Raw genomic sequence first — 26,295 nt, 5'->3', positions numbered from 1 at the left:
CACACACACACACAGATGAAAGATAGTGTTCTATAGTGGTTAGAACACAGCTTTCCAAAATGTGTGTCGGCTGCAGGGTGTAGGTGTGTCACACAAACACTCCCCATGCACCTCCCAGGGCTGGAAAGGGGTTAGTTGAACCTCCGGTTTGCTAGTACAACGGAATTACTGTGTCGCGAAATGATGCATGTCTAAAAAGTATGTCACCAACATGAAAAGTTTGGAAAGCTCTGGGTTAGAGGGTTGGACTTAGGACCTGAGAGACCAGGGTGAGCTTTGGCCTGTCACTGACGCCCAGTCAAACCTACCTCACGGGATGGGCAAGGTTATAGCACAGATGTGGTGGCTCTCGCCTCTCTAAGGATGCTGCCCACATCCTCAGGCTCCACAAACTGAAATGCTTTCATTGCCAAAGGACAAGCAACAGGAAGATACATCTACAGGACCTGATTCAACTACAGCACTCAAGTCAGAGCGGATCCGAGCAACTTTGTCTGCAAAGTGTGCTGCAAATTTTTCACAGTGAGCTGTCGAGTGGGCTTCTTGTACCGTACTTTTCTCTCTATAACATGCAGATTTTTTCTCCTAAAAAGTAAGGGGAAATGTCTGTGCATGTTATTGAGCGAATGTGTGGTCCCTGGAGCCGACTGGCCCGAGTGCAGGGGCAAAAATCAGATTGAGAGAGAGGAAGCTGTTGCTTTCCTGCATTCTGCCTCAGGGTCTTACTGCTCACCCTCTTCTGTTTCGGTTGCTGTTTGCTCAAACGGAACAAAGAGCAGGCAAATCCCCTCCCCTCCAGGCAAGCAGAGGGGAAAGGAAAGGATCGCATCCTTCCTTCTAATTCCTCTCTGTGCTCCGGTGCTACTGCGTCCAGGGAAGCATTTTAGGGACTCGCAGGCAGTCGGAAAACATGTAGGGGGGGGGAGAGGGCAGGCTTAGGTGGGTGGGTGGGTGGGTGGGTGGGGGGACTTTTGCCTTCCTTTCCTCCCTCCCGTTAAACCCCTCTCCTGCATTCTTAGCCAGCTGCTTCTCTGCACACCCCTCTCGTGCTCCTTGTCCCTTCTGTGTTTTTCCTTCCCTTCCCACTTAAAATGTGGTTACAAAGCACGGATCCACATGGATCCTCAGGATCTTTGCATTGGGTCACCCCAAATTCACCATCAGATCACATAGCATGTCCATGGCTACAGCCTGCACCAAAAAAATCACGCACCCACTGTTGCCTGGGGCCACAATGGTGCAAAAACGTGGTTACAAAGCACAGATCCACAGGGATTCTCAGGATTTTTGCATTGGGTCACCCCAAATTCACCATCAGATCACATGTCTGTGGCCACAGCATGAGGCACAAAAATGATACATCCACTGTTTCATTCAGAATTCCCCCCCCCTTGTTTTCCTCCTCTAAAAACAATGTGCATGTTATGGTCAGGTGTGTGTTATAGAGCGAAAAATATGGTAACTCCTATTGAGTTCTCTAAGGCTTACACCAAGGTAGCTGAGTACACGGGCTGCTGCATTAAAACAGTTGCTTAATTCTCCCATGGAAATCAATGAGACATAACTCTTTGGGCTAGATTGGGCTGTTTGTTGCCAGTATTAATATGGACATGCTCTCTGAAGAGGTGTATGTCCAAAATTGGGTGTGAGATGCTGTAGAAAATATAGAAGATGAGTTGGAAGTAACATTTGTTAAACTTATGGAAGTTAATTACAGATTTTGAAATAGTTAATAATGGCTTTTGGGACACACCTAAGAGCATAAACTCCACAACTCTGCTGTGAATGCATTAGAAAGGGGGGGGGGGTTGGACTAATATACAATTGCTAGCTAGCTAGCAAAGCTTGTGGCATTTCCATGCAAAATGACCTTTAAGAGCCAAGAAAATGTCATGATTCAGCTTCTGCAAGGAGACGTTCTGCAAAATCCTAATTAAGAGATTGTATTAAGCCTTCAACTGGCAGAAAGAATTTTGTCACATTAATACAAATGAGGGACAGCAGCTCCGTGGGAATTTGGTTTCCATGAGTTTGGAGAGAATCGTTAATATATATTTTAATTGCCAGCATTTAAAATGGGTACATAGGCCTTCAAATTGGGTGCAAACAATATCAGACAAAGTTTAAGAAAATGGGAACATAGAAAGACGACTTTTGCCTGGGGGTACTATTTGTCCATCTAGTTCAAGGGTCAGCAAACCTTTTCAGCAGGGGGCCAGTCTACTATCCCTCAGACCTTGTGGGGGGCCAGACTATATTTTGAAAGGAGGGGGGGAAAAGAACGAATTCCTATGCCCCACAAATAACCCAGAGATGCAATTAAAATAAAAGCACACATTCTACTCATGTAAAAACACACTGATTCCTGGATGGTCCGTGGGCCAGATTTAGAAGGCGATTGGGCTGGATCTGGCTCCCGGGCCTTAGTTTGCCTACCCATGATCTAGCCTAGCATTGTCTACTCTGGCTGGTAGCAGTTCTTTAAGGGTCAGTCTCAGGAAGAAGTCTTTCATCATTGACAGCTGCTTGATCCAAGAGATTCCAGGGACTGGTGAACCTATGGAAGCCTTCCCAACTTGGTACCCTCCAAATGTTTTGCACCATAGCTTCCATCAACCCTAACACAGCTTGAGCTGATGGGATATGTAGTCCAAAACACCTGGAGGGCACCCAGTTGGGGATAGCTGATCTAGGCCCTACTGCAAGCAATCCACATGATCAACCTGGGCTTGCAGAAATTGTGTGTGTGCCAGTTTGTATGAAACTCTGGAGAAGAACTCAAAATTGTCAGCTTTGCTTTCCTGCACTGTACAGGTTAAGGAAGGCATAGGCAAACTCTGCCCCCCCCCCCGATGTTTGGGACTACAATTCCCATCATCCCTGACCACTGGTCGTGTTAGCTAGGGGTGATGGGAATTGTAGTCTCAAACATCTGGAGGGCCGGAGTTTGCCTATGCCTGGGTTAAGAGCATGCAGCCACTGTGAGAGGAGGGCACTGCAGGGGCAAAGGTCCTGATCCAAACCACTCACAATTTTCTTTTATAAAAAAACTCCCAGAAAACCTCCACCATTCATCCAATTTCTTCTTGCATTCTAATGTCATTTACAGTCCTCAGGACACATAACAGTGCTTTCCCAGCACAAGGGTGCATAGGATCATAGGGAAAGAGACGGTCATTTGGATAGCCTGACCCAAATCCATTCAGGGCTTTCAGGGTCCTTGAACTGAACCTGGAAACAGATCAGTAGTCAGTTCAACTCAAGCAACATGTGAAGCAATGAGGATAAGCATCAACCAGAACGTTTGCTGCATCAAATTACTGGAATTTGGAATCAGCCTATGGAATGGTTGAACAGTAGATTCAGGGCAAGACCTCCTTACATGCTGCTTGGTTGTCTTGGGGCAGTAGATTGTCAACGTGGTGCCCACTGGTGCCAGTGTGCCTGCCAGTATCTCCTATGGCGCCCACATAAAGTCTCCATATATATTCCCCCCTCGAATACACAGTGAATAAGTCTTCTTGCCCAGGGTGCACTGCCTCAGTGTCTCCTACATTGAACACAGCCCCTTCAACACATGCATATTTCAATGGATGTCAGGACTGGACACCCAGCCTCCCAGTTTCTCCGTGAGAGTGCAGCACTGGTGGCTGAAGTGGGTGCTTTTCCGCCTCACCGATGGGGCAACTGATGCAAGGGCATGCCTGTGGCCTTGTCAGCAGATGATTTCCCACAAAACATCTGGCTGGCCACAACTGGACACAGGATGCTTGAAGAGATGGGACTATAGCCTGACCAAGCTTGAATATTCTCTTCTGTCTTTAACAGTGGCTTAATCAGAGTAAATCACCAGGTGAACCTTGTCATGGCTTGCAGATAAGCATTGTAACTTTCCCGTATCTGCAGATCAAGTTGCTGTTAAAGGCACAATAACGGGACAGACATTTAGCAGCTGGTTTGGTTTCTTAAGCCTCCTCTTTCCAAGGCTCTGGTGCAGTGGGACAGGACCAAAACAGAAATCTAGCATTGCCAACTTTTTCCCCCCCTGGATGCTGTTCCTGTACCTTTAGCAGCAGCTTGCTCCACAGACTTTAGAACAGGCTTCCTCAACCTCGGCCCTCCAGATGTTTTTGGCCTACAACTCCCATGATCCCTAGCTAGCAGGACCAGTAGTTAGGGATGATGGGAATTGTAGTCTCAAAACATCTGGAGCGCCGAGGTTGAGGAAGCCTGCTTTAGAAGGTAGTGATGCTTTTCTGCATGAACGCTTCACCTGCTTTTTTCAGACCAAGGTACTAAGAGAGTGCAGGCCAGGCCATTTCTTTCCGGGTCAGTTTGCAACCCTGCTGGAATTATTATTGAAAATCCCAATGGTGTTAATTCAGCTGAGGTGCAATATTCATCAATTGCCAGCTCCCTCTTTAAATTTTCCATCAGCCATGATACCCTTTAGGAACACGGTTACTACTTATAGCCTCTGGCAGGAACAAAGAACAGCCTTTTTCAATCGCTTCTAAATTTACATTTTGTCCTTGCTCCGGAAAATAAATTTACCTCCACCTTCAGCAAGCTTCCTACCTCCTGCTCTGGAAATGAGAATTATGCTGCAACGTAAACGTGGAACAAGCTCCGCACCAAAAAAGGAAGGCCTGTCGTATCATGGCAGGTTACTATAGCAACAATTGGAACAGCTTCTTTTTTGGACTACAGATCAAAAAGCACAGCTATGAACGCCTCACCATTTGTGCCTCTCCAAAACAAAAAGCAAAAATCAACCAAACAGGAGTCTTCTCAGTTTTTGCCCTGAAATATTTCGAAGCAGTTAAATGAACAATGATAAAATCGGTTTCGTCAACCACAGGTCCCTAGCTGTTGTTGGACTACAAACTCCATCATCCTTAACCAGTCTAGCCAATAGTCAAGGATAATGGGAGTTGTAGTCTAGCAGTGTCTGGGGACCCAAGACTGCAAAGCACTTGAATTGACTTTTAAAACTTTATGGAAAGGATGTCTCAAAGTCTAATAGCTAAAAAGGTTTCCTTAGTGAGCTCTAATACCTTGGAGAGGATCACAGAATCATAGAACTGTAGAGTTAGAAAGGACCCCAGGGTCATCTAGTCCAACCCCTTGCAATGCAGGAATCCTGCCCACAGCCATCCTTGGGTGGGTTTGAACCACCAACCTTCTGGTTTAACAGCCAGGTGCACTGACTCATTGTGCCACAGAGAACAATCGTTCAGTGACTTTGATGGCTGGTGCCTACCAGCAGCTGAGCATCTCTCTCTACCTCCCTGTGTGAGGGCTGAGCTCAAAGAGAATGAGGGTATATATAAGTAAGCACTGTGGCGATCACACAGGGTCCCCGGACATTTCACCATCTATTGATCCCTGTGCCACCACTTTTATTTCTTGCTGCCACCACCCAGGCCCTACCTGGGACAATACTGAGTCCAGTCAGGGTTAAATTGGAACATAAACTTCTGTTTATTTATTGCAGTTTAACAAGCGTGTGGTTTCATAAACGGTATTGGTCAATTACAATCATGGGGTGCCTATCCAGACCTATAACTTCCGCTACCTGCTCTCACTCACTAAACCACCTCTCAGATATTTACTTGTCTTCCTAGCCCCTAACTGTTCCTGACTCAGCTTATTTCACTACACTAACTCAGCCTACCCACAGACTCTATCCCAACTCACTCCCACTCCAACCAACCAACCACCCAACTCCCAACGAACTCCCCCCTTCGCCCCTGCCAGAGCTGGTTTTATAGTCCCTCTGACTCCACCCCCTGGGTTCTGATTGGATAACTTGTTTAACTAATTCACCTCCAGCACTCTCATATGTTAACGTCACAAGCACCTCTTCCACTATTTGCCAAGCCATGCCTTGAGATCTGCTGGACAGGCCCTACTGATGGTTCCACCTGCAGCCATGACCTTTTCAACATTCACTGCAGATGTGCTTGTTCAGTTTAGCCTTTGGGGGACTGTGGATAAGGATGGGGAACCTCAGGCCTGGGGACCAAACAGGGAATCTCCCCAGGCCACACACTCTCCGGAGCCATACCCCTTCCCATAGCTGTCAACTTACAGATTTGAAAATAAGGGACCATGAGCCTCGAAAATAAAGGATCAGCAGCCAAAATAAGGGATTTGCAGAGCACAGGGAGGTTCAACTTCTGAGCCCCTCCGAGCCAAAGGCAGAAAGCCCAGCCAGTAGCCAAACGAAGCCTCAAGCAGTGGTTCCCACAGCGCAGCAACCCAGCAAAGGGGATGCAGCAAGGAAAACCACCGTCACCTCTCTGCTGGGAAGCGCTGAGCAAAGGCAAGTCCCCAGGCAACGCGGCCAATTTGATCGGCACAAGGCATGCAAGCGCCACCCCCCCAGTCGTTCTTAGACTCTTTATTGGGTGAGCAACGCAGCCAAGCAACACAGTTGGAGCCTCCCTCCTCCCTGGCCGGCAGGGAGGGAGGGAGAGGAGCTGCTTCCTTTGAAACCTGGGAAATTTAAGGGACATCATCAATAAGGGACAGCAGCAGGACACGGCACTGGGATAAGGGAGTTTCCCGCCAAATAAGGGACGGTTGACAGCTATGCCTCTTCCCCATCCCTGCTTTGCATCCTCCTTGAGTACTTTTGCCAGGCTGGAATGTATCCTTGAGCTCATATCATGCCTCTTGCTTCCCTGGATGGAGGACAGAGAAGGATGGGTGGGTGTCAAAACAAACCTACTGTACCAAAGTGAAGTTCGCATTCCTTGCCCCGCCCACTTTTGCCCCTGGCCCTCAAGGGCATGTGGTTCTCGGAATGTTACCCATAAGAGAATGTGGCCCTCGGGACGGAGACATTTCCTCACCCCTTTTCTAAGGACAAGCCATTGGCATTTGGATGCATTAATGTGGGCTATGCTTTAAAGAACGGCCGTGTCTTTCTGTGTGCTGGCTTGACGTGCGCTCTTAAAAATAGCAATAATAAAGGACATGAAACAGGTGGCATTTTGGTGATGCAAGAGTCCAGTATCCTCTCCTTGCTCTATAAAGGACATCCCTTCTGAAATGCCCTGCCCCTAAGAAAAAGGAAGAGCAGAAAAGTGCACACTGTATTGCTTGTGACAGCATTCTGCTTTGGTGATGTATTTACCATGATTATCTCCCCATAATCAATGAAAATAAAAGGGGCACTAATAACTGCTGCTTCTCTTAGGAAGCTGCTTGGTCAGACCATTGGTCCAACTAGCTCAGTACTGTCTACACTGAGTGGCAGAGCTTCTCCAGGATTTGAGGCCGGGTTCTCTCCTACTCCCACCTGGAGATAAGGGGACGCAGGTGGCGCTGTGGTCTAAACCACTGAGCCTCTTGGCTCAGGAGGTCGGCAGTTTGAATCCCCACGACGGGGTGAGCTCCCCTTGCCCTGTCCCAGCTCCTGCCAACCTAGCATTTCAAAAGCATACCAGTGCAAGTAGATAAATAGGTACCACTGTGGCAGGAAGGTAAACAGTGTTTCCGTGTGCTCTGGTTTCTGTCACAGTGTTCCATTGTTTAGTCATGCTGGCCACATGACTTGGAAAGCTGTCTGTGGACAAATACCAGCTCCCTCGGCCTGAAAGCGAGATGAGCGCAGCAACCCCATAGTCGCCTTTGACTGGACTTAACCGTCCAGGGGTCCTTTACCTTTACCACTTTTTTACCCGGAGATTGAAACTGGGAACTCCTGCAAGCAAAGCGGATGCTCCACCACTGAGCAATGGCCCTTTTTGATTGGCAACACAGGGACTATTAAGACGCAGTAGGAGGAAAGATCCCATGTTGCAGGGAAAGAAGAGATTGTCTCAGGAGGCAGCTAAAAATAGGTGAACATCAATGAGAAGTGTGGTGCATGTTACCATTACCCATCAAACAGCTCCACCTAGAGCTCAGAAAGTTAGGTCCTTGGAGAAGCTATGCTAGCTCCATAAGCTTTCTAATTTTATGTTTGATAATACTTCCCATCAGTTTTTCTAAAACAGGTGTTACGCTAAACAAACCGTAAGTTCCTGGATCCCCCAAAATCCCTTTTCAAAAATTGCTGTTACGCTGCCCCCTTTCCAGTCCTCAGAGAGTGATCTTTGAGACAAGGTACGTATTTTTGTTAGATCAACATTCTCACATTTTCTCAGCAACTGTCCATTTACATTGCAGAGGGTTGAACTAGATGACCCTTAGGTCAACTCTACAGTTACGATTTTATACATAGCCGTTAAATCAGATAGCGCTGTGCTCAATATCAGTTTAACAACACCTACAGCTTGCATCAGCTCCTGGGTGCCACTTAGAAGTCCAGGGTTGCTGAGGGGAACTGAAGTTCAACCATTACTCCAGCATTTCCTCTTTAGGATGCTTCTTCGTTTTCATTCTCCATCTCGAGGTGACCCTGAGCGTTTCAGCCAGGACAGCATGCCTCCTCCAGTGCTCAATTATTCTTGGATCCTGGTATCACCACCCACAGCGATTCTGTGGGGTTTCAAACTTCCTCTTTGACATACAGAGCAACACCACCTCCAGAAAGCCCTTCTCTGTCCCTTCCTATGCAGTTTATATTCAGAGATAACCGTGTCCTACTGGTTCTCTTCAGTCCACCAAGTTTCCTTTATGCCCACTGTATCTATGACTTCTCTTAAGACCCAACCCTCCAACTCACGCATCTTGGCTTGGAAGTTTCAAGCATTAGAGCATCAACACATAAATAGGGCCTTTCTCCAAATGTGTTTGATACATGCATTTTACCCTACAAAGCTTTGGCTCTCCGAATTGCTGCTGTGTGCTCCTGCCCTCTAAGTGTCTAGTTCTACCTCATCAACACCTGAACAATCATAAATATTTCCCCCCTCAACCTGATGATTTGTTCTGAATCAGCTCCTCTTGACTTCCCCCGTGCAATCAGTTTAAAAGCTGCTCCGCCACCTTTTTTAAAGCACCGTATCCCTGGCTCTGCGTCCCCAGACCAAAAAAATATATGACATTCCTATCTTGAAATCAAAACAACACATAAATTAACAGCCCCATCACATATTATGCGAAACGATCAGCAATCTTGGCAGAAATACAGCATTTCTACCAAACTAATTGCCTCTAATCAGCCTTACACAACAGAATTAGAATGCCTTTGATTTATTGCATTCCATTTCCCCAGCATTACTCAGTACTCTCGTCTTCTTCCTTCCAAGTACTAGACTAACAAGTCTCCACCCTCTGCCCTCACCCTTTTTGTCTTGGCACCTGGCCACGTTTGGAGTTCTGTTTTTACACCGTTATAAGAGGAACCGGCAACAAAAGGGACTGCACCCTCACCTTCCAGCAGGACTGCTCAAGTTATTCAGGATCCATCCCAGGCCATCAAGGATGTTCTCTGGGGATAGCCATATAGAACCATCTTGATGTTGTTGGACTACAACTCCCACCACTCCTGAACACTGGCCATGCTGGCTGTGGATGATGGGTGTTGGAGTCAAATATTCTCTCGAGGACACCATATTGACTATGCCTGCTATATAATGAATGCATGTATGCCATGAATATGCAGAAATTCAGAATGTGGTTTGGGGTGCAACTTAATAAAAACCCACCAAGTTTCTATCTCTCATTTTCTGAAGATTTGTTCAAAAGTGTGAGCAGCAGCTGATGAATGAGGTCAGAGGGGTGTGTGAATACAATTATCAGTGTTCGGGGCTGGAACTTCTGTGCCAAGCACAGTTCCTTGACCCACTAGATTAATTATCACAACCAAAGTAAACAATGATCCATAGTAAAAACAGCAGGACAAATCATGCAAAATAATCACACAGATGTGTATCTCGGTTGATGGGAGTTGCAGTCTAAGTATCTGGAAAGCATCAGGCTATTTGCAAAAACAACTCTATGGAATTCAGAACTCTATGGAACCCCTGCTCTCCCTATGGTGCAGATTCAGTTCATTCTTCAAACAGCTTTCCAATATTTTCCAACGAAAAAGCTCCGCACATTGTTCCTTCTGACTCCTATAGCTTAGGCTTGACCCATAGGCACGACTGGGGCTACTGATGATGTATGGCTAAATGGGTGTGTGTGGAGCTGATTGCGTCCAAGCTTCTCATCAAAGATCACATGTGCTTGCCTACGATGTCATCAGCAAGCTCCCAAACCAAAAGGGACCTCAGCGGACCCCAACTCCACCTTGAATGCCATCCTTTGCTTGGGGCCAAGAGACATGGGCTGGTTGTCCACAGATCCCTATCTCCTGCGCTTTAGAAAGCTGGAAACAGCTATATAACAAAGGAAAATGTAAAGGTAAAGGGACCCCTGACCATTAGGTCCAGTCGTGACCGACTCTGGGGTTGCGGCGCTCATCTCACTTTATTGGCCAAGGGAGCCAGGGTACAGCTTCCAGGTCATGTGGCCAGCATGACTAAGGCGCTTCTGGCGAACCAGAGCAGCGCATGGAAATGCAGTTTACTTTCCTGCACTTTGACGTGCTTTCGAACTGCTAGGTTGGCAGGAGCAGGGACCGAGCAACGGGAGCTCACCCTGTCGCGGGATTCGAACCACCGACCTTCTGATTGGTAAGTCCTAGGCTCTGTGGTTTAACCCACAGCGCCACCCGCATCCCATATAACAAAGGAAGGAGGAATCTTAATAGGAATCCTTAACAGTGGCTAGCAAATGGAAGCCCTAAGGTGGTCTTCTATCAACAGCCCCTCCTTCTGCAGGGCTTGGGCAGACTTCAGATTGTTTAGGAAGGTGGGCGTCCTCAGAAGTCACATGTCACTTCCATAAACGGAAGCCACAGCTGCAGCAATTATGCTTGTTCCCTTAATAGGAAACCATTTGGTGAGAGACTGTTCTGTCTCTGGGCACTTGTAAGCCATTGCTATTTTCAGGCGGGATTCAGTCATATGCCAGCAAATCCAGGTGGTACAATTAAGGCAGATATGGAGCTCTTGCACAACACTGGGCAAGCAGGGTTCAAATCCCCACTCAGCCATGAAGCAAATGACCCAGTCATTATCTCCTAGCCTAAGCTACCTCACAGGGTTTTTGTGAGGATGAAATGGGGAAGAGAATCATGGAAGATAAAAGTGGTATATAAATGTGATAAATAATCAAATCAAATCAAATCAGACATTTGCAATAAGAAGTGTGACAGGGAAATGCACTGAAAAGTATGGGGTAATAATTAGCATATTTTTCGTCCTATAGGACGCTCCGTCCCATAGGACGCACCTACTTTTTTGGGGGGGGGGAATAAAGGAAACATTTTTTTCCTTTATTTCCCCCCCAAAACCAGGTCGGGAAACAGTGGGAAGGCGGTGCGGCGCCTCCCCGCTGTCCCCCGAGCTTGTGGGGCTGGCCGATGTCTGCCTGGCGTGAGGGGCGCTCTGCTTCAGGGCGCCCCGCGCGTCGGGTGGCAGGCTACTGTCCGCAGCATGGGGAGCCCTCTGTTTCAGGGCGCCCCACGCGCCCCCCCGGTGCGCAAGGCTTGCGGGCACCTGCGCGAAGCATGGGGCATCCTCCAAAGGGCACCCCGTGCTCCGCGCTGCAGGCTGCCGCCCACAAGCCGTGCGCGCCCAGGGGGAGATCCCGCGGGTGAGCAAGGCTTGCCGACACCTGTGCGGAGCACGGGGCGTCCTCCAGAGTGCCCCGTACTCCGTGCTGCCGGCTGCCGCCCGCAAGCCTTGCGCTCCTGGGGGGAGATCCCCCGGGTGCGCAAGGCTTGCCGACACCAGCGCGGAGCACGGGGCGTCCTCCGAGGGGCGCCCCGTGCTCCGCGCTGCCGGCTGCCGCCCGCAAGCCTTGTGCGCCCGGGGGGAGATCCCCCGGGTGCGCAAGGCTAGCGGACACCTGCGCAGAGCACGGGGCGTCCTCCGGAGGGCGCCCCGTGCTCCCACTGCAGGCTGCCACCCGCAAGCCTTGCTTGACCGGGGGAACTCCCCCCGGGCGTGTAAGGCTTGCGGATAGCTTCCTGGAGCCTGGAGAGCGAGAGACGTCGGTGCGCACCGACGCCTCTTGCTCTCCAGGTTTCAGCGAAAGCCTGCATTCGCCCCATAGGACGCACACACATTTCCCCTTCATTTTTGGAGGGGGAAAAGTGCGTCCTATAGGGCGAAAAATACGGTATTTGACGCAATGCTGGAAAACCTCCCCAAGAAACACATCAGAATGAATGCTCGATAAACAGCCAATGTTGTCTAATTTCCTCTACACACTTCGTGCAAATGAATTAGGGTGAATGCTTAATAAGCTGGTCATCTGGAAGTGACAAGAGAGCCAATCTCTGCAATTTACACATCTAGGGCAGTATCCAACGTAATAGTTTCATGTGTGCAGATTACCACTAGCACAATGGGAACATTCTCCCTCTTCTCGCCATCCCCAAATCTGATCCAGAGGGTTGAGAGGATCCCCAGAGCAGATACAGGGGGTGCCATGGACTGGGGGAGCTCCACTGTGCTAACAGACATCCTTGGCTTGACCAAACTACTTACTTAATACAAGGTTGAATATAAGTCCAAGTGAGCAAATTGTTTCATTTAAGACCTGGAGGAAATCCAGTTTAGAGCTTCAATATCATTTCCCCAAACCATTTTGTTATTCGGCAGAAGCGTTTTAACCAATCCTGCAAGTTAGTGAAGCCAGCACAGCACACATTTCAGGAAACGCTGTACTTACATCTCCTGTACTTTATCTTCTGGACCCTGGACCTGGCCAGTAACCGTCCCTTGTCTGGTATTTTTAACCCAGCCAACTACTCCCATTTTCCTAGCTTTATCTTCTGTATACTGGTTGAGGGTTGTGGGTAATGGGGGGGTGGAAAGAAGAAGAAGATACACAGATTTTATGCAGTATCTGAAATCATGTAATTCAGCTCAGCCTTAAAACATCACATTTCTTTCTGCACAATTTCTTTCCTAAGGATTCAAGAGGACCAACAGCCATGGAGTTGCAGCCCACAAAAGTCGTATCTCGCTTTGCAGAATGTCTGGATGCCGTGTGGAAGTCTCAAGAGTTTCCTGTTTCATCCAAACCAAGAAATTATGGTTACTGGCTGTGAAACAAGCCATGATTCAAAAACCAACTTTTTAAATGATGATTTAGGTTCCTGGCTTGTGTAGAAACTGCCCACCATAGTTTCCTGGCTCAGCAAAATAGGAAACTATGGTGAGCAAGCAATCTTTGCTTTGCATCCAGATGTGCAACCAAGAGAGCAAAGGAGTTGTGTACAAAACCAAAAGGCTGCTTCGTATCTGGCTTATTAAACACAGATGTAAGATCAGGCACAGGCAAACTCGCCCTCCAGATGTTTTGGGACTACAATTCCCATCATCCCTGACCACTGGTCCTCCACAAGCTTTGAATAGAGGCAATAGAGGAATAGAGCCTTGTATAGTTTTCAAGGGCATTGTATTTTAACAGGAACATGTGTCCACATTTACAGTACAACCTGATTTTATGAACTAATTGAGGAGATAGGAGTTCATAAAATAAAGTTCAGAAAACTGTGCTTTTGAGCATTACAGCAGCTACAGTGCTTTGAGTGAGAAAGACAAACTGAAACGCTTACTGATTTATTTTTCAGTCATTCATACAGTGCATTATCAACAGCAACAGATCTATCATTGGACTATGTCAAGAATCAAGTTTTTATTATTGCCTTTTCTTGCTGCTAAAAGTTCTGATCTTATTTTTGTTTGAGAGAATTCGCTATCTTCTTTGCAGCCAAATCTCTCAGGCTTTTCAAAAACAGGAGCTGTACCACATCACTTTCTTCTTGATCTTCCAGCCACTGCAGAGCTATTTCGAATGCGTTGTAAGCTTCCGAATGTGAGGGTCCAGGAACGACAACAGTGTTGTAAATGCTCTCGGCGTCAGAGTCCTCCTCTGTTTTGAAATCTGTAAATTCTTTTTTGAGGCGTTGAGTGGCTGGCTGATCAGCAGAAAGCTTCTCATGATGAACACCAAGATGGTGAATCCCGTGGCGAGACTTGAACCGCGCCAGCCATCCTGAGCTAGCCTTGAAGTCAGGGTTGCCGTTCAATTTCCTGTTCATTTCTAAGGCCTTTTCACATAGAAGTGGGCCTGAGACTGTCTCGCCAATATTTCTCATGTGGGAAAACCAAGCATAGAGAGCATCTTCCAACGTCGAGTTCTTTGCGCATTTCATCGTCTTCCGCTTCTTTTTGCCATTTTCGCTCCCCATTGTTGAGACAAAATGCAGGAGAGTGTCTTTGTTTTTCTTGAGTTGCGAAATTGTGGACTTCCCAATTCCAAACTCCTCCGCCAACACTGTTGCTGTTTCGCCTTTCTCCAACCTTTCCACAATCTCTATTTTGCTTTGGAAAGTGAGCACAGTTCGCTTGCGTTTCTTGGTCACTGTGAAAAACGGTGTGTTGCTCATACGCAATCTTTCCATGCTGTATGTTTGGGAGTATGGGCAACGGGAAGATCAAGGGGCAAAAACTTTTAAGTCTATGAGACCTTTGCACAAAGTTAAAGTTCATGCACACGTACCGTGGTGCTTTTTTCTCATCTGGTTGAGTAAGATGGCTCATAAATGTATTGTTCATACAACTAGTTTTCATAAAATCAGGGTTCTACTGCATTTTATAAAAAAGGATCTCCGTTAAAACACATACCACAGACATACAATACTTAACTGTTCAGATTAGCTTTGAAAACTTGGCATTATAGACTGTTGGGGTCTCTGTACAGGCCACAGGCCTTATTTTTATTCTTAGAAATATGATACAGCAGCGATGAAAGATTGATGTACTTCATGATGTCTTACCATTCGGAAACAGACACCTAGGAAAGAATAAAAAGAACATTAAAATAAATAAATGTTTTTATTCAAACTAGTACAGCAACATTTTAGTATATTCAGGAAACAGCATGCCAGAAACATTGATAGTAAGTGGTGCATGTTTGCCACAAAGTTTTTGTTGTGCTCGATATAACTATTTGCAAATTATCAGATGATTATGAATAATTCCTATGTCCTCTGATGTAGCAAGCGAGATATAGATTTGCTGTAGAAATGGGTGTTTCCATCATGAAGCTCAGCTGTGTGCCACTGATCTTTATGAATGTGTCTGAATTTCATGAAGATACACAGCTGTATGCAGGGTGCATTTTTATCTACTTTTATAGGTTTTGTTGCAGTTGTTTTATATTATTTAAAAGTTTGCTGGTTATTTTACTTGCTGGGTTGGTAAGAATTAATGAGCTTACTTGCTGAAGTTGTTTGTGCGACATGTATGTAAATCTAAAATGAAATAAGTAAATAAATGTTTGTTTTTACAAGAATCTTATAGAATTTATTTTTGTCAGCATTTGTGTGGTTTTATTTGTGATTTGTGTATGTGTGTGTGTGTGTGTATCAGCTGCCCTGAAAGTCTCATTGAGCCAGGATATATAAAATAAACATAACTGAATAGTTATATGCAACAAGAGCTGAACTGAGACCAGAGAATGTCATTTTTAAAGATTTTCTTTTGACTAGCCTGTTTTCTGCAGCTGGGGGAAAAGGATGGAGTCAGTACCACGCAGGAAACGTAACAGCCACAATTAATTTTGTCCACTACCTGGTGCTGTTGCATTCACTTTTTCCATTCTCCTCCCTGATTATCCTGCTTCCTGCTGCCAATTAGGAGGAGGGAACAGACAGACCCATTACTTAAAATGGCATATTCTTTGTTTCCCAGTGAAATCAATGGGATTAAATATCTCTTTAGATGTATCTTGCCCAGTGTATGAAACTGGCTACCATTCCTTGTATCTTACACCATATTAACTTTGGTTGAGCACCTGTGGATGAAAGCTGCAAATTTAAGGATACTTGCAATGCAGGAAACTCTGTTGAATGTAACGCGATGAATTGTGTCACAGTAAACTTGATTAGGATTGGGTTTCCAACTCATATATACAGTATGAGCTGAATTATGTAAGCAAATAAATTTAACAATGAAGTTGCAACATCTTATAATATAAAGTTACAGTATTCGTTTTATACATGGTGGATCCAAAGTCATTGTACATACATTCTTAACTTCTATGTTATTGATTCTCTTCACGTCTAGTCACACTCTCTCTATCCTGGCCACCTTTTAGCTATGGATCCTATATACAGAAGATATTTTTTTCCATGTCTTCCCACTGTATAATCTCCACCACTTTGTGGAAGCAAAGTACCGTAGGTTCAGATCTGTTCTGTCCCTGGATGGGAGACTGCCTGAGAACCACATGCCTTGGGAGGTCCCATGATGGCAGAAAGGCAGAATTTAAATGTAAGAAACATAAAATTAAATAAATTTTCAGTAGTGGCTCCACAATGGTGAAATGTCCTAATCATCTGGCGCCACCCTTAGAATGCAATCCTATACACACTGACTGGGAGTGTCCCATTGAACTCAATGGGGCTTCCTTCAGAGTGGGCATCTATAGGATTGTGTAATCCTCCTAAACCCACGAATGGGGGAGCAAACCCATTTAAACTCAATAGGACTTGCTTGTGAGTAAACATGTCTTTGACCTACAGGCACAACAGCTCTTGTTTACACGTCTTTAATCTCTCTCTCACCCCACCCCCACCCCCGCTCCATTTTGTTACTCTGCTTCTCCCTTATTCATTACCAATGTTAATAATAATAATAATTTATTATTTATACCCCACCCATCTGGCTAGGCTTCCACAGCCACTCTGGGCGGTTTCCAACAAAATATTAAAAACCAGTAATGCATCAAACATTAAAAGCTTCCCTAAACAGGGCTGCCTTCAGATGTCTTCTAAAAGTCTGGTAGTTGCTGTTCTCTTTGACATCTGGTGGGAGGGCGTTCCACAGGGAGGGCGCCACTACCGAGAAGGCCCTCTGCCTGGTTCCCTGTAACTGGGCTTCTTGCAGTGAGGGAACCGCCAGAAGGCCCTCGGTGCTGGACCTCAGTGTCCGGGTAGAACGAGGGGGGTGGAGACGCTCCTTCAGATATACAGATATACAGTCATACCTCGGGATAAATACACTTCAGGATAAGTATTTTCGGGTTGCGCTCTGCGGCAACCCGGAAGTAACGGAGCTGCTCGTGCAGACGGTCAAAATGACGTCACACACATGCATGGAAGCGGCAAAACGCGACCCGCGCACGCACAGTAGCGTCTTACGTTTTATTCAGGATGTGAGCGGGGCTCCGGAAAGAATCCCGTTCACATCTCAAGGTACCTCTGTACAGTGGTGCCTCGCAATTAATCCGTTCCTCGCAATTAATCCGTTCCGCCAGTCTCTTCGTCTTGCGGTTTTTTCGTCTTGCGAAGCACGGCTATTAGCGGCTTAGCGGCTATTAACGGCTTAGCGGCTTTAAGAAAAAGGAAACAAACTCGCAAGAACTCGCAAGACGTTTCGTCTTGCAAAGCAAGCCCATAGGGAAATTCGTCTTGCGGAACGACTCAAAAAACGGAAAACTCTTTCGTCTTGCACGTTTTTCGTCTTGCGAGGCATTCGTCTTGCGAGGTACCACTGTACTCGACTGAGGCCATTTAGGGCTTTAAAGGTCAGCACCAACACTTTAAATTAGCCAACCAGGCAGTGTGCAACGTTATTCACTGACGAAATACGCGCTGAAGGGTTCTTTGTGGCAGAGGTTCTTGCATTTCCTCTCCTTAATAACAGCAATAACAACAACAACCCTATTAAGCCATTTGAAATAATAACAGTTGCAGTCTTAGGCTGGGGGGGGATGCTCCTCCTGAAACCGGCAACCGAAACACGAGAAAGAAAGAAATTGTGCGTGTTGGGGGGGGGGGAATTCTTACAATTGAAGCAACGAAATCAATAGGCGTTAAGATACCCAAAGCAACCACCTTGCACGTTTTCGCTTTCTCTGCACGTTGCGCATGCGCAGCAGAGTCCCTGCGTAGCCGGGGGGGGGGGGAGTTCCACTTCTGGCTCGCGGAGGAACTCCGAACGTTGCCCGTAACCGCACATGCGCCTCAGGCGACGGCAGTCGCGCATGCGAATTCGCTCCCTTCCTCGCGCCCCCTCTCGGCAAGCTTCCACAACCTGAGGGAACCTCGCGCATGCGCCCTCTCTCCCTTTCGCCTCTCTTCTCCTGGTAATTCGAATACACTCCCCCTCCCCCTCCTTTATTATTATTAATAATAATAATAATAATCACCCTGCACCCGGCCGAACACTTCGTAATCCACCGACTTGAGGACCCGAGACATGGTGAGGGAAGCGTCCAACCGCCAGACCCGGCACCGGAGAGCAACCCGCCGCCCCCCCGCCGCGCAGCGTCACCGGTGGGGAAAGGGCAGCGAGAGCGCCGAGGAGAAGACGCGAGAGCGGCTCGAGCAGCCTCAGCTGGCGGAGGTCGCGACGGCAAGTCGGGAGGCTCAAGCTTCGCGGGATAGCGACCGCCCGCCTAGTCCGGGAGCGCAGCCGCCACCGGGATCCCTTTCTCTCTGGGGAGAAAGGAAGTTGGGAGAGGCTTCGACTTCTCTCCAAGCTCTCTGCTGGAGGGATGGGATGTGGCCGAGGGAGGAAGGGATACAGGCTGGGCCCCTCATGGGTTCACTCCCGCTCCACATTCTGCTAAAGAACCCGCTCGCTTGGCTTAGCGTTGCTGGCGCCTGCCCTTTGGAACTCCCTGCCACTTGATGTAGAGCAGTGCCCTTTCCGGCCCCTACATTGAAAACCGTTCCTGTACCCAGCATATAAAATAATTCCCCAGGCATGGGCGTAGCCCGGTGGGGGCAGGGATTTTTATTGATAAAAATAAATAAAAATACTTAACCAACTGAGGTTCTGCGACGCAGGTGGCGCTGTGGGTTAAACCACAGAGCCTAGGACTTGCCGATCAGAAGGTCGGCGGTTCGAATCCCCGCGACTGGGTGAGCTCCCGTTGCTCGGTCCCTGCTCCTGCCAACCTAGCAGTTCAAAAGCACGTCAAAGTGTAAGTAGATAAATAGGTACCGCTCCGGCAGGAAGGTAAACGGCATTTCCGTGCACTGCTCTGGTTTGCCAGAAGCGGCTTAGTCATGCTGGCCACATGATCTGTACGCCAGCTCCCTTGGCCAATAAAGCAAGATGAGCGCCGCAACCCCAGAGTCGGTCACGACTGGACCTAATGGTCAGGGGTCCCTTTACCTTTAACTGAGGTTCTGCACACACACACACACCCCGCAAACAAACGTAAAGTTTGCCCTGCCCAACAAAAATCCTGGCCACACCCATGTTCCCAGGGCAGCTTTTACTGACACCACCTCTGTTATTTTCAGTGCCAGGTTATTATTTTTAATAATAATAATAGTGGGACTATGGAACTCACTTCCACAGGAGGCAGGGATGGCCAGCAACTTGGATGGCGTTAAAAGAGGGTTGGGGAAAATCGTGGAGAAGGCTATACAGAATAATCTGCTATGGAACCTGGGAAGAGGGCTAGCTCAGTCATGGTTAGCATAAGATACCTCATCCTTAGGGCCATGGATACTAGGTAAGGAAGTGGTAAGGAAGTAATGGATGAATTCAATTAACCAGAATAGCACCCAACTAATTTGGCAGCTGTTGCTTTTTAAAAATAAGAATTTTAAAAAGTATACACAATATGGGAAACTTACCCTTCTCTCTCATATGCAGGAGAAAATGCTTTGATACATAATTCCCAGCATTTAAAAAAGGATGTGTTTTCCTTAATTCTGAAACTGTCATACACACACACAAATGTATGCAGATTTAATTGGCTAATTTAAGAAAGGCATATGATTAGTTGACATTATTTAATCAGGTGCTATCCAAAGATAAAATTAGGGAATGTTTCAAGCAGAAATCAGAGCTGAGTTGAGAGGAAGCGGAGGACATCAGATATATTTAGAAGCAATACCAAAGAAATAACCTTAACTAACACCCAAAGAGTATTCTAGGCATCCTGGAGACTCAAAGGTCGCACTTTGCATACTGCACTAAATTCCCAACCAACAAAGGTCAGTTTTCTTCCTGAAGCACATGCAGGGTAAACTCTCAGTTTGGTTTTTTTTGTGAGTACAAAATAATATTATGCAGGGAGATCCAGATATGGCTGGTGCTGAATGGTTGGAAAATGCTTTGTTGGTTGCTGCCCCCTGCCAGGAATGCATTGCAAGTCAAACCGTGCACAAATTTTAGAGGAGCAACTGACAGCTTTAAAGGAACGGAAACCATCCCCTTCAGCTCAACTGGTACATGGGACCCATTTTTTCAAAGGTGATTTTGATTATTTTCCAACTCTAGAATTCTATGATTCTATGATTATGAGTTGGACACAGAGGAGGAATTTAAGGCAGGCATCGGCAAATTCGGCCCTCCAGATGTTTTGGGACTACAACTCCCATCATCCCTAGCTAACATGACCAGTGGTCAGGGATGATGGGAGTTGTAGTCCCAAAACATCTGGAGGGCGAATTTGCCTATGCCTGAATTAAAGAAGTATGAAGCAGAACAGTCTCAAGAGAATTGCCAATGGTCAGGGATGATGAGAGTTGCAGCCCAACAGAATCTGAAGGGGCACAGGTTTGTCACCCCTCTCACCCCGTAGGCTATGCCTGGGTTCTGCCATTGGAAGACAAAACTACCCAATATAGGCAGCAAGAACTGTGTACAGTCGTACCTTGGATCTCGGAACGACTCGCAACTTGAATGTTTTGGCTCCTGAATGCCGCAAACCCGGAAATGAGTGCTCTGGTTTCCGAATGTTCCTTGGAAGCCGAACGTCTGAGTGCAGACTGCTTCCGATTGAGTGCAGGAAGCCTTGGTTGTCGAACGTTTTTGGAAGTCGAATGAACTTCCGGAACTGATTCTGTTCAACAACCAAGGTACATAGATATTCAATTAGCATAATAACAATTGGTCATTTGAGCCTAACCTAATTTCATAGAATCATGGAATTGAAGTTGAAAGGGACCATGGGAATAATCTAGTTCAGGCTTCCTCAAACTCGACCCTCCGGATGTTTTTGGCCTACAACTCCCATGTTTCCTAGCTAGCAGGACTAGTGGTCAGGGATGATGGGAATTGTAGTTTCAAAACATCTGGAGGGCCAAGTTTTAGGAAGCCTGATCTAGTCTAACCCCCTTCAGTGCAGGAATCTCAAGTACAGCATCCATGACAGATGGCCATCCAACCTCTGCTTAAAAAAACCTCCGATGAAGGAGAGACCACAACCTCCTGAGGGAGTCAGTCAAACAGCTCTTAGTCAGAAAGTTCTTCCTGATATTTAGATGGAATGGGCTGCTCCTGGGTTTTTCTATCATTGGAAGGTGGTAAACAGAGTTTCCATCATCAGAGACAAAGACAGACTTTGTCCATCAACATCCTAATTTTTTTTTTTTTTAAATAATTTTTATTGGGTTTTTACATTTTATAACAACAGACACACACACAAAGACAAAGACAAACAAACACACAAATACAATTACATACCCTAAGTTTCTTTACCCACTTTCATTGACTTCCCCCCACCCCCTCCTCTTACATCCCAATTCCAAAATTAATTCAGCAAGTTCTTACCTAACCTCTTAAAGATATTCACATTGCTTTTAAAAATTAAAATCTTTTGTTTATCTGTATTCAACTATCCAATTCTCTTATAATCATTAACTTCTTTTTTTTTTAAGGTCGATCTAACTTCCCCTTCACAAATTTTCCCTTTATTATATTAATTATAGGTCACATTGACCAAATAAAACAAAACATAACATTTTAAAATTCTATTCTCTCCCCCCCCTGCCCCGGTTTCTGTCCCTTCCTAGACAAATGTCCAAAAAACAAACAAAAAATATTTCTAGCCCGGATTCCTCACGTCCGAGGCGTCTGATTCTCTGTCAGTCCCTCTCTGCCAGCTATGTTGGTAGTCCTCTTTGATGGTCCTAAGACCCCGAAGGAGTTCAGTCAGAGTCAGATCATATTTTCTTTCATTCAGAATGTTGAAGAGTGTTTGCTGCGAAAGACCATCTAGTTTTCCATACTCAAGAGAAAAGTCCCAATCATATTGCTTTGTTCTTTCTAGTTTTAATATTCCAAGTACTCCAGGGGCTTCTCTCTTCTTCTTTCTCATCTTTCGCAGGTCTGTAATCCAGAGGTATTCTTGCTCATACTCTAACGCTGCAGATTTCTGGTTGATATTTTCCACTTGTAGTGTCTGAACTCCTTCTTTTTTCTCTGTCAATTCCAAAGGCATCTCTTCCTGCTCAGCTGCAGAATTTTTATCGTACATCTCCTTTGTGCATTCAGCAGAGTTGTTTGTTTCAGGATTCAAGGTCATAAAAACTTTACTCAGAGCCATACTCTGCTCCTGCAGGATTCCCACGAGAAAAAACATTTTTTCTATCTCCGCCAGTAATTTTCCCTCTGCAGCCATTGTAATGTCACTAATTCCCCCTAGGGGGCTTTCAGTTATTTAGTAGTCCTTTTCCAATAATCTGTTACTTTGTTATTATCAATACTTTGTTTCCAATCGCCTCAGTCCAAATGTATCAGCTTTAATTCCAAGAGTTATTAAATAGCAAAATTCTTTACTTTGTCCGCCCGTTTGACAGCTTCTTTGACAGCTGTCAAACTCCTTTCACTTCTTCCTCCGGGACCCAAATAGGACACTCCCGGGTTTTTTGGGGGGGATACACACAAAGTTCCAAATTCCCTTTCTCTCCAGCACAAAAATCTTGTTCTATCAAATTTGTGAGAAACTTTTAAATCATCAAAACAGTATTCATTCCGCCTTAATTCTCCGTTCCTTACTTTGAAACGTCTATAAGTAGAGGGGGTGCGGACTTCCCTTTAACACATCCCCCGATCGTGCCGAATTCACAGGATAAAATTTTTAAAGTCCAAATTCCACTACTCACGGGTCCTTTGTTATCCAGTCCAAATTTTGGGAAGAAAGTCAGCGCTCTCCGGCCATGGCTTGCGGCTTCGCTCTACTGAGGTAGCGGTCTACTCTCAGCACCACGCCACTCTCCGTACCCTCTCCGCAGCCTTTAAAAAGGCTCTTCGTGGGTCGGGGAGGGCGCTTAAGGTGCCCACCGAGTCACCAAGTCCGCAGGCTTCCGCGCCTGCGGTTTCTGAGGGTCCCCGTGTCGCCGGCACGGCAAGACCCGTCCTCAGCAGAGCCGATTCCCTCCGGAGCTCGGAGGGAATCCGCCATTAGCCGTTCGCGCTAACCCGGAAGTCCCATCATCATCAACATCCTAATTTGTCCAAGGCGACTCTTGGGAGAAAGGCACGCCTGAGTTCTGTCACAGTATCCGAATCAGATAAAGTTATCATTGTCTCAGGCTTTGTATGGGTTCAAATATCTAGCACATTGCTGAGCTTATGGGAAGCAACTCTAAAAGGTGTAGATTAAATGGCTCCGTTTCTCCCCCTTGACACACCATGTGGAATCAGGCAACTATGTTCCTCAATGCCTTCCTTGTGGGGTGTCACAGTCAACAGGATACCTTGAGAAGAGATGTTGACTTCTGATGTTATGAGAAGGGACTTTTTGTTAAAGTGATCAAACCTTTAAAGCATCTTTTAAAATCCTAACTAAAAAGTCATGAATTCCACACTCCAATCTGGATCATAAATCCAGAAAGGAACTAAAACTTTTGTAAAGTTTGCAGTTCTGCTGCAGATTGGATTCTCAAAGACTCAGTGTTTGGGGTTATTTAAAGCTATCAGAATTGGTACTTGGTAGAACTGTTTCCTAGGAAATGAGGGGATTAATTGTTGCTCTTTTCACACTGTGATGGCAAACCAGGTGGGAAACATGGGACTCCTGAAAGAACGAAAGCAACAGGAAAGTGTGTGGGTTGCCCCAGTCGTGGCTTTCAGTAGTGGTGGATTGCCAGTGCAAAAGATTGACGCTATTTAATGTGTTTTCATTAACGACATGAGCCCTGTGTTTCTTCCTAGAAGCAACAAAAGAAACTCTTATTAGCAGCTCAAGATTGTGAGGCATTAGCACTCTTCCCAGCAGGCATTTAAACCAAATCTTGCTGAGTGGATTCTGTGATTGACAGAAAACTTCAGACCACAATTTGCGTTTCACGTAATGCATTCACTTCCATAGGACAGCAGCTCCAAAAGTTGAAATATTGTGTGTCTGACACCAATGGAACAAATGACATTTTATTTAGGTGTTATTGGCTTTTAAGTGAACCTTTATTTTACTTTAGCTCCAACCGCATTTTCAGGGCAAACCCTCACAGTGCAGCTTACAATAGAAATGTGAACTGCAACACAGTCAAAGGACATTGCTTGTCAATCCTTTTCACTTCCAGGTCTTTAGATCATATGGTCACTGTTTGCAGGCTTTTCAGAGTTTTGTTTTGTTTTTGTAACCATGAGGACTAGAATCACATTTCTGTGCATTGACTGGCCTGTAGCTGAATTAGTCCCCATTCAGCCACAGTGTTGTTGAGCACATGCTTGCATTCCAGAGATAATAGAATTGTAGAGTTGGAAGGGCAGTGAGAGATTTTACTTTCTTGGGCTCCATGATCACTGCAGATGGTGACAGCAGTCGTGAAATTAAAAGACGCCTGCTTCTTGGGAGAAAAGCAATGACAAACCTAGACAGCATCCTAAAAAGCAGAGACACCACCTTGCCAACAAAGGTCTGTATAGTTAAAGCTATGGTTTTCCCAGTAGTGATGTACGGAAGTGAGAGCTGGACCATAAAGAAGGCTGATCGCTGAAGAATGGATGCTTTTGAATTATGGTGCTGGAGGAGACTCTTGAGAGTCCCATGGACTGCAAAAAGATCAAACCTCTCCATTCTTAAGGAAATCAGCCCTGAGTGCTCACTGGAAGGACAGATTGTGAAGCTGAGGCTCCAATACTTTGGCCACCTTATGAGAAGAGAAGACTCCCTGGAAAAGACCCTGATGTTGGGAAAGATGGAGGGCACAAGGAGAAGGGGACGACAGAGGACGAGATGGTTGGACAGTGTTCTCGAAGCTACTAACATGAGTTTGACCAAACTGCAGGAGGCAGTGGAAGACAGGAGTGCCTGGCGTGCTCTGGTCCATGGGGTCACGAAGAGTTGGACACGACTAAACAACAACAGAGTTGGAAGGGACCATGAGGGTCATCATCTAGGCAGGACCAGCTCCCAAGAGACTGCGATCTACTCCCAGTTTAAAAAAACTGGCAGTGATCTACCCATTGTCATTGGAGGGAGGAGGAGTGTGCGTGGGGTGGGTGGGTGTGGATTGCCCAGAATTGTTGAGCTCTTTTGGGGGGAGGATTGCACAGAGTTTTTTAGCTTTTTTCCATAATTTTTTGTACATGACAAGGTCATAGAATCATAGAGTTGGAAGAGACCAAAAGTGCCATCGAGTCCAACCCCCTGCCAAGCAGGAAACACCATCAGAGCACTCCTGACATATGGTTGTCCAGCCTCTGCTTAAAGACCTCCAAAGAAGGAGGTCCCCCCAATCTACCAGAATCAGCTGGGGATCTACCAGTAGATCACAATCTACTGGTTGGACATCCCTTTTAAAAAAATAATTATTAAACAATTTCAATATAACAAATTATCAAACCGTATAATCACATACATTATTCCCCCCTTTTTCCTACCCCCCTTCCATCCCTCCTTCCCCCCTCCCATTAGGGACGTCCCTCAGCTCCTCTCTCTGATTTCTCTACACATATTATTCGCTGCATGTTATAAAGTTATATGTATCTTTACCTTATCTATCTATCATGTTACCAGCCAATAAATTTGTGTATGTTTATTCAAAACCTGCCAAGGAGTCCAGTTCATTTTGCTGTCTTTTTAGATAATTTGTAAAAAGCTCCCATTCTTCCTTAAAGTCACAGTTGTCCTTGTCCCACAGTTTATATGTCAATTTAGCCAACTCTGCATAGCTCATCAATTTTTCTTGCCACTGTTCTTTCATTGGAATTTCTTCATTCTTCCATCCTTGTGCTTTCAAGATTCTTGCCGCTGTTGTAGCATACATAAATAAATTATTTGTTTTTCTTGGCAGGTCTTGTCCTACACTCCCTAATGAAAATGCTTCTGTTTTTTTTTACAAAGGTCATTTAAAACTTTTTTTCCAATTCATTGTATATCATTTCCCAAAATTTTACTGGTTGTGCATCCCTGATCCAACCCCCTGCAATGCAGGGATCTTTTGCCCAACGTGGGGCTCAAACCCACGACCCTGATATTAAGAGTCTCATGCTTTGCTGACTAAGCTACCCAAGATGTAGCAAACTAATGAGTAGGTGGTGGTTTACAGACTAGCACACTCGCCAGATTCCTGCA

General features: G+C 46.0%; 1 protein-coding gene across 2 annotated transcripts in view; it reads right to left on the bottom strand.

The window, feature by feature from the left end:
- The window catches only part of ACYP2 (acylphosphatase 2), an 81,800-nt gene extending 63,413 nt beyond the window's left edge, over positions 1–18,387 (bottom strand). The window contains exons 1-3 of one of the 2 annotated variants that reach the window (XR_014154573.1): positions 17,864–17,921; positions 14,670–14,817; positions 12,685–12,794 (exon numbers count right to left, since the gene is read on the bottom strand). Coding sequence is in view for 1 of the 2 variants with exons in the window: in XM_081855122.1 (XP_081711248.1) it covers positions 12,685–12,794; positions 14,801–14,817; positions 18,178–18,229 (179 nt within the window). In the remaining variant the exon portion in view is untranslated. Of the gene's footprint in view, positions 1–12,684; positions 12,795–14,669; positions 14,818–17,863; positions 17,922–18,177 lie in introns of those variants that run through there. The other variant, XM_081855122.1, reaches the window with a different exon arrangement.
- Between the last annotated feature and the right edge of the window lie 7,908 nt (positions 18,388–26,295).

The sequence above is a fragment of the Podarcis erhardii genome (genome assembly GCF_964252035.2).
Source record: "Podarcis erhardii genome assembly, chromosome: 3".
NCBI classification, from domain to species: Eukaryota; Metazoa; Chordata; class Lepidosauria; order Squamata; family Lacertidae; genus Podarcis; species Podarcis erhardii.
This window is presented reverse-complemented; position numbering and strand designations above follow the sequence as displayed.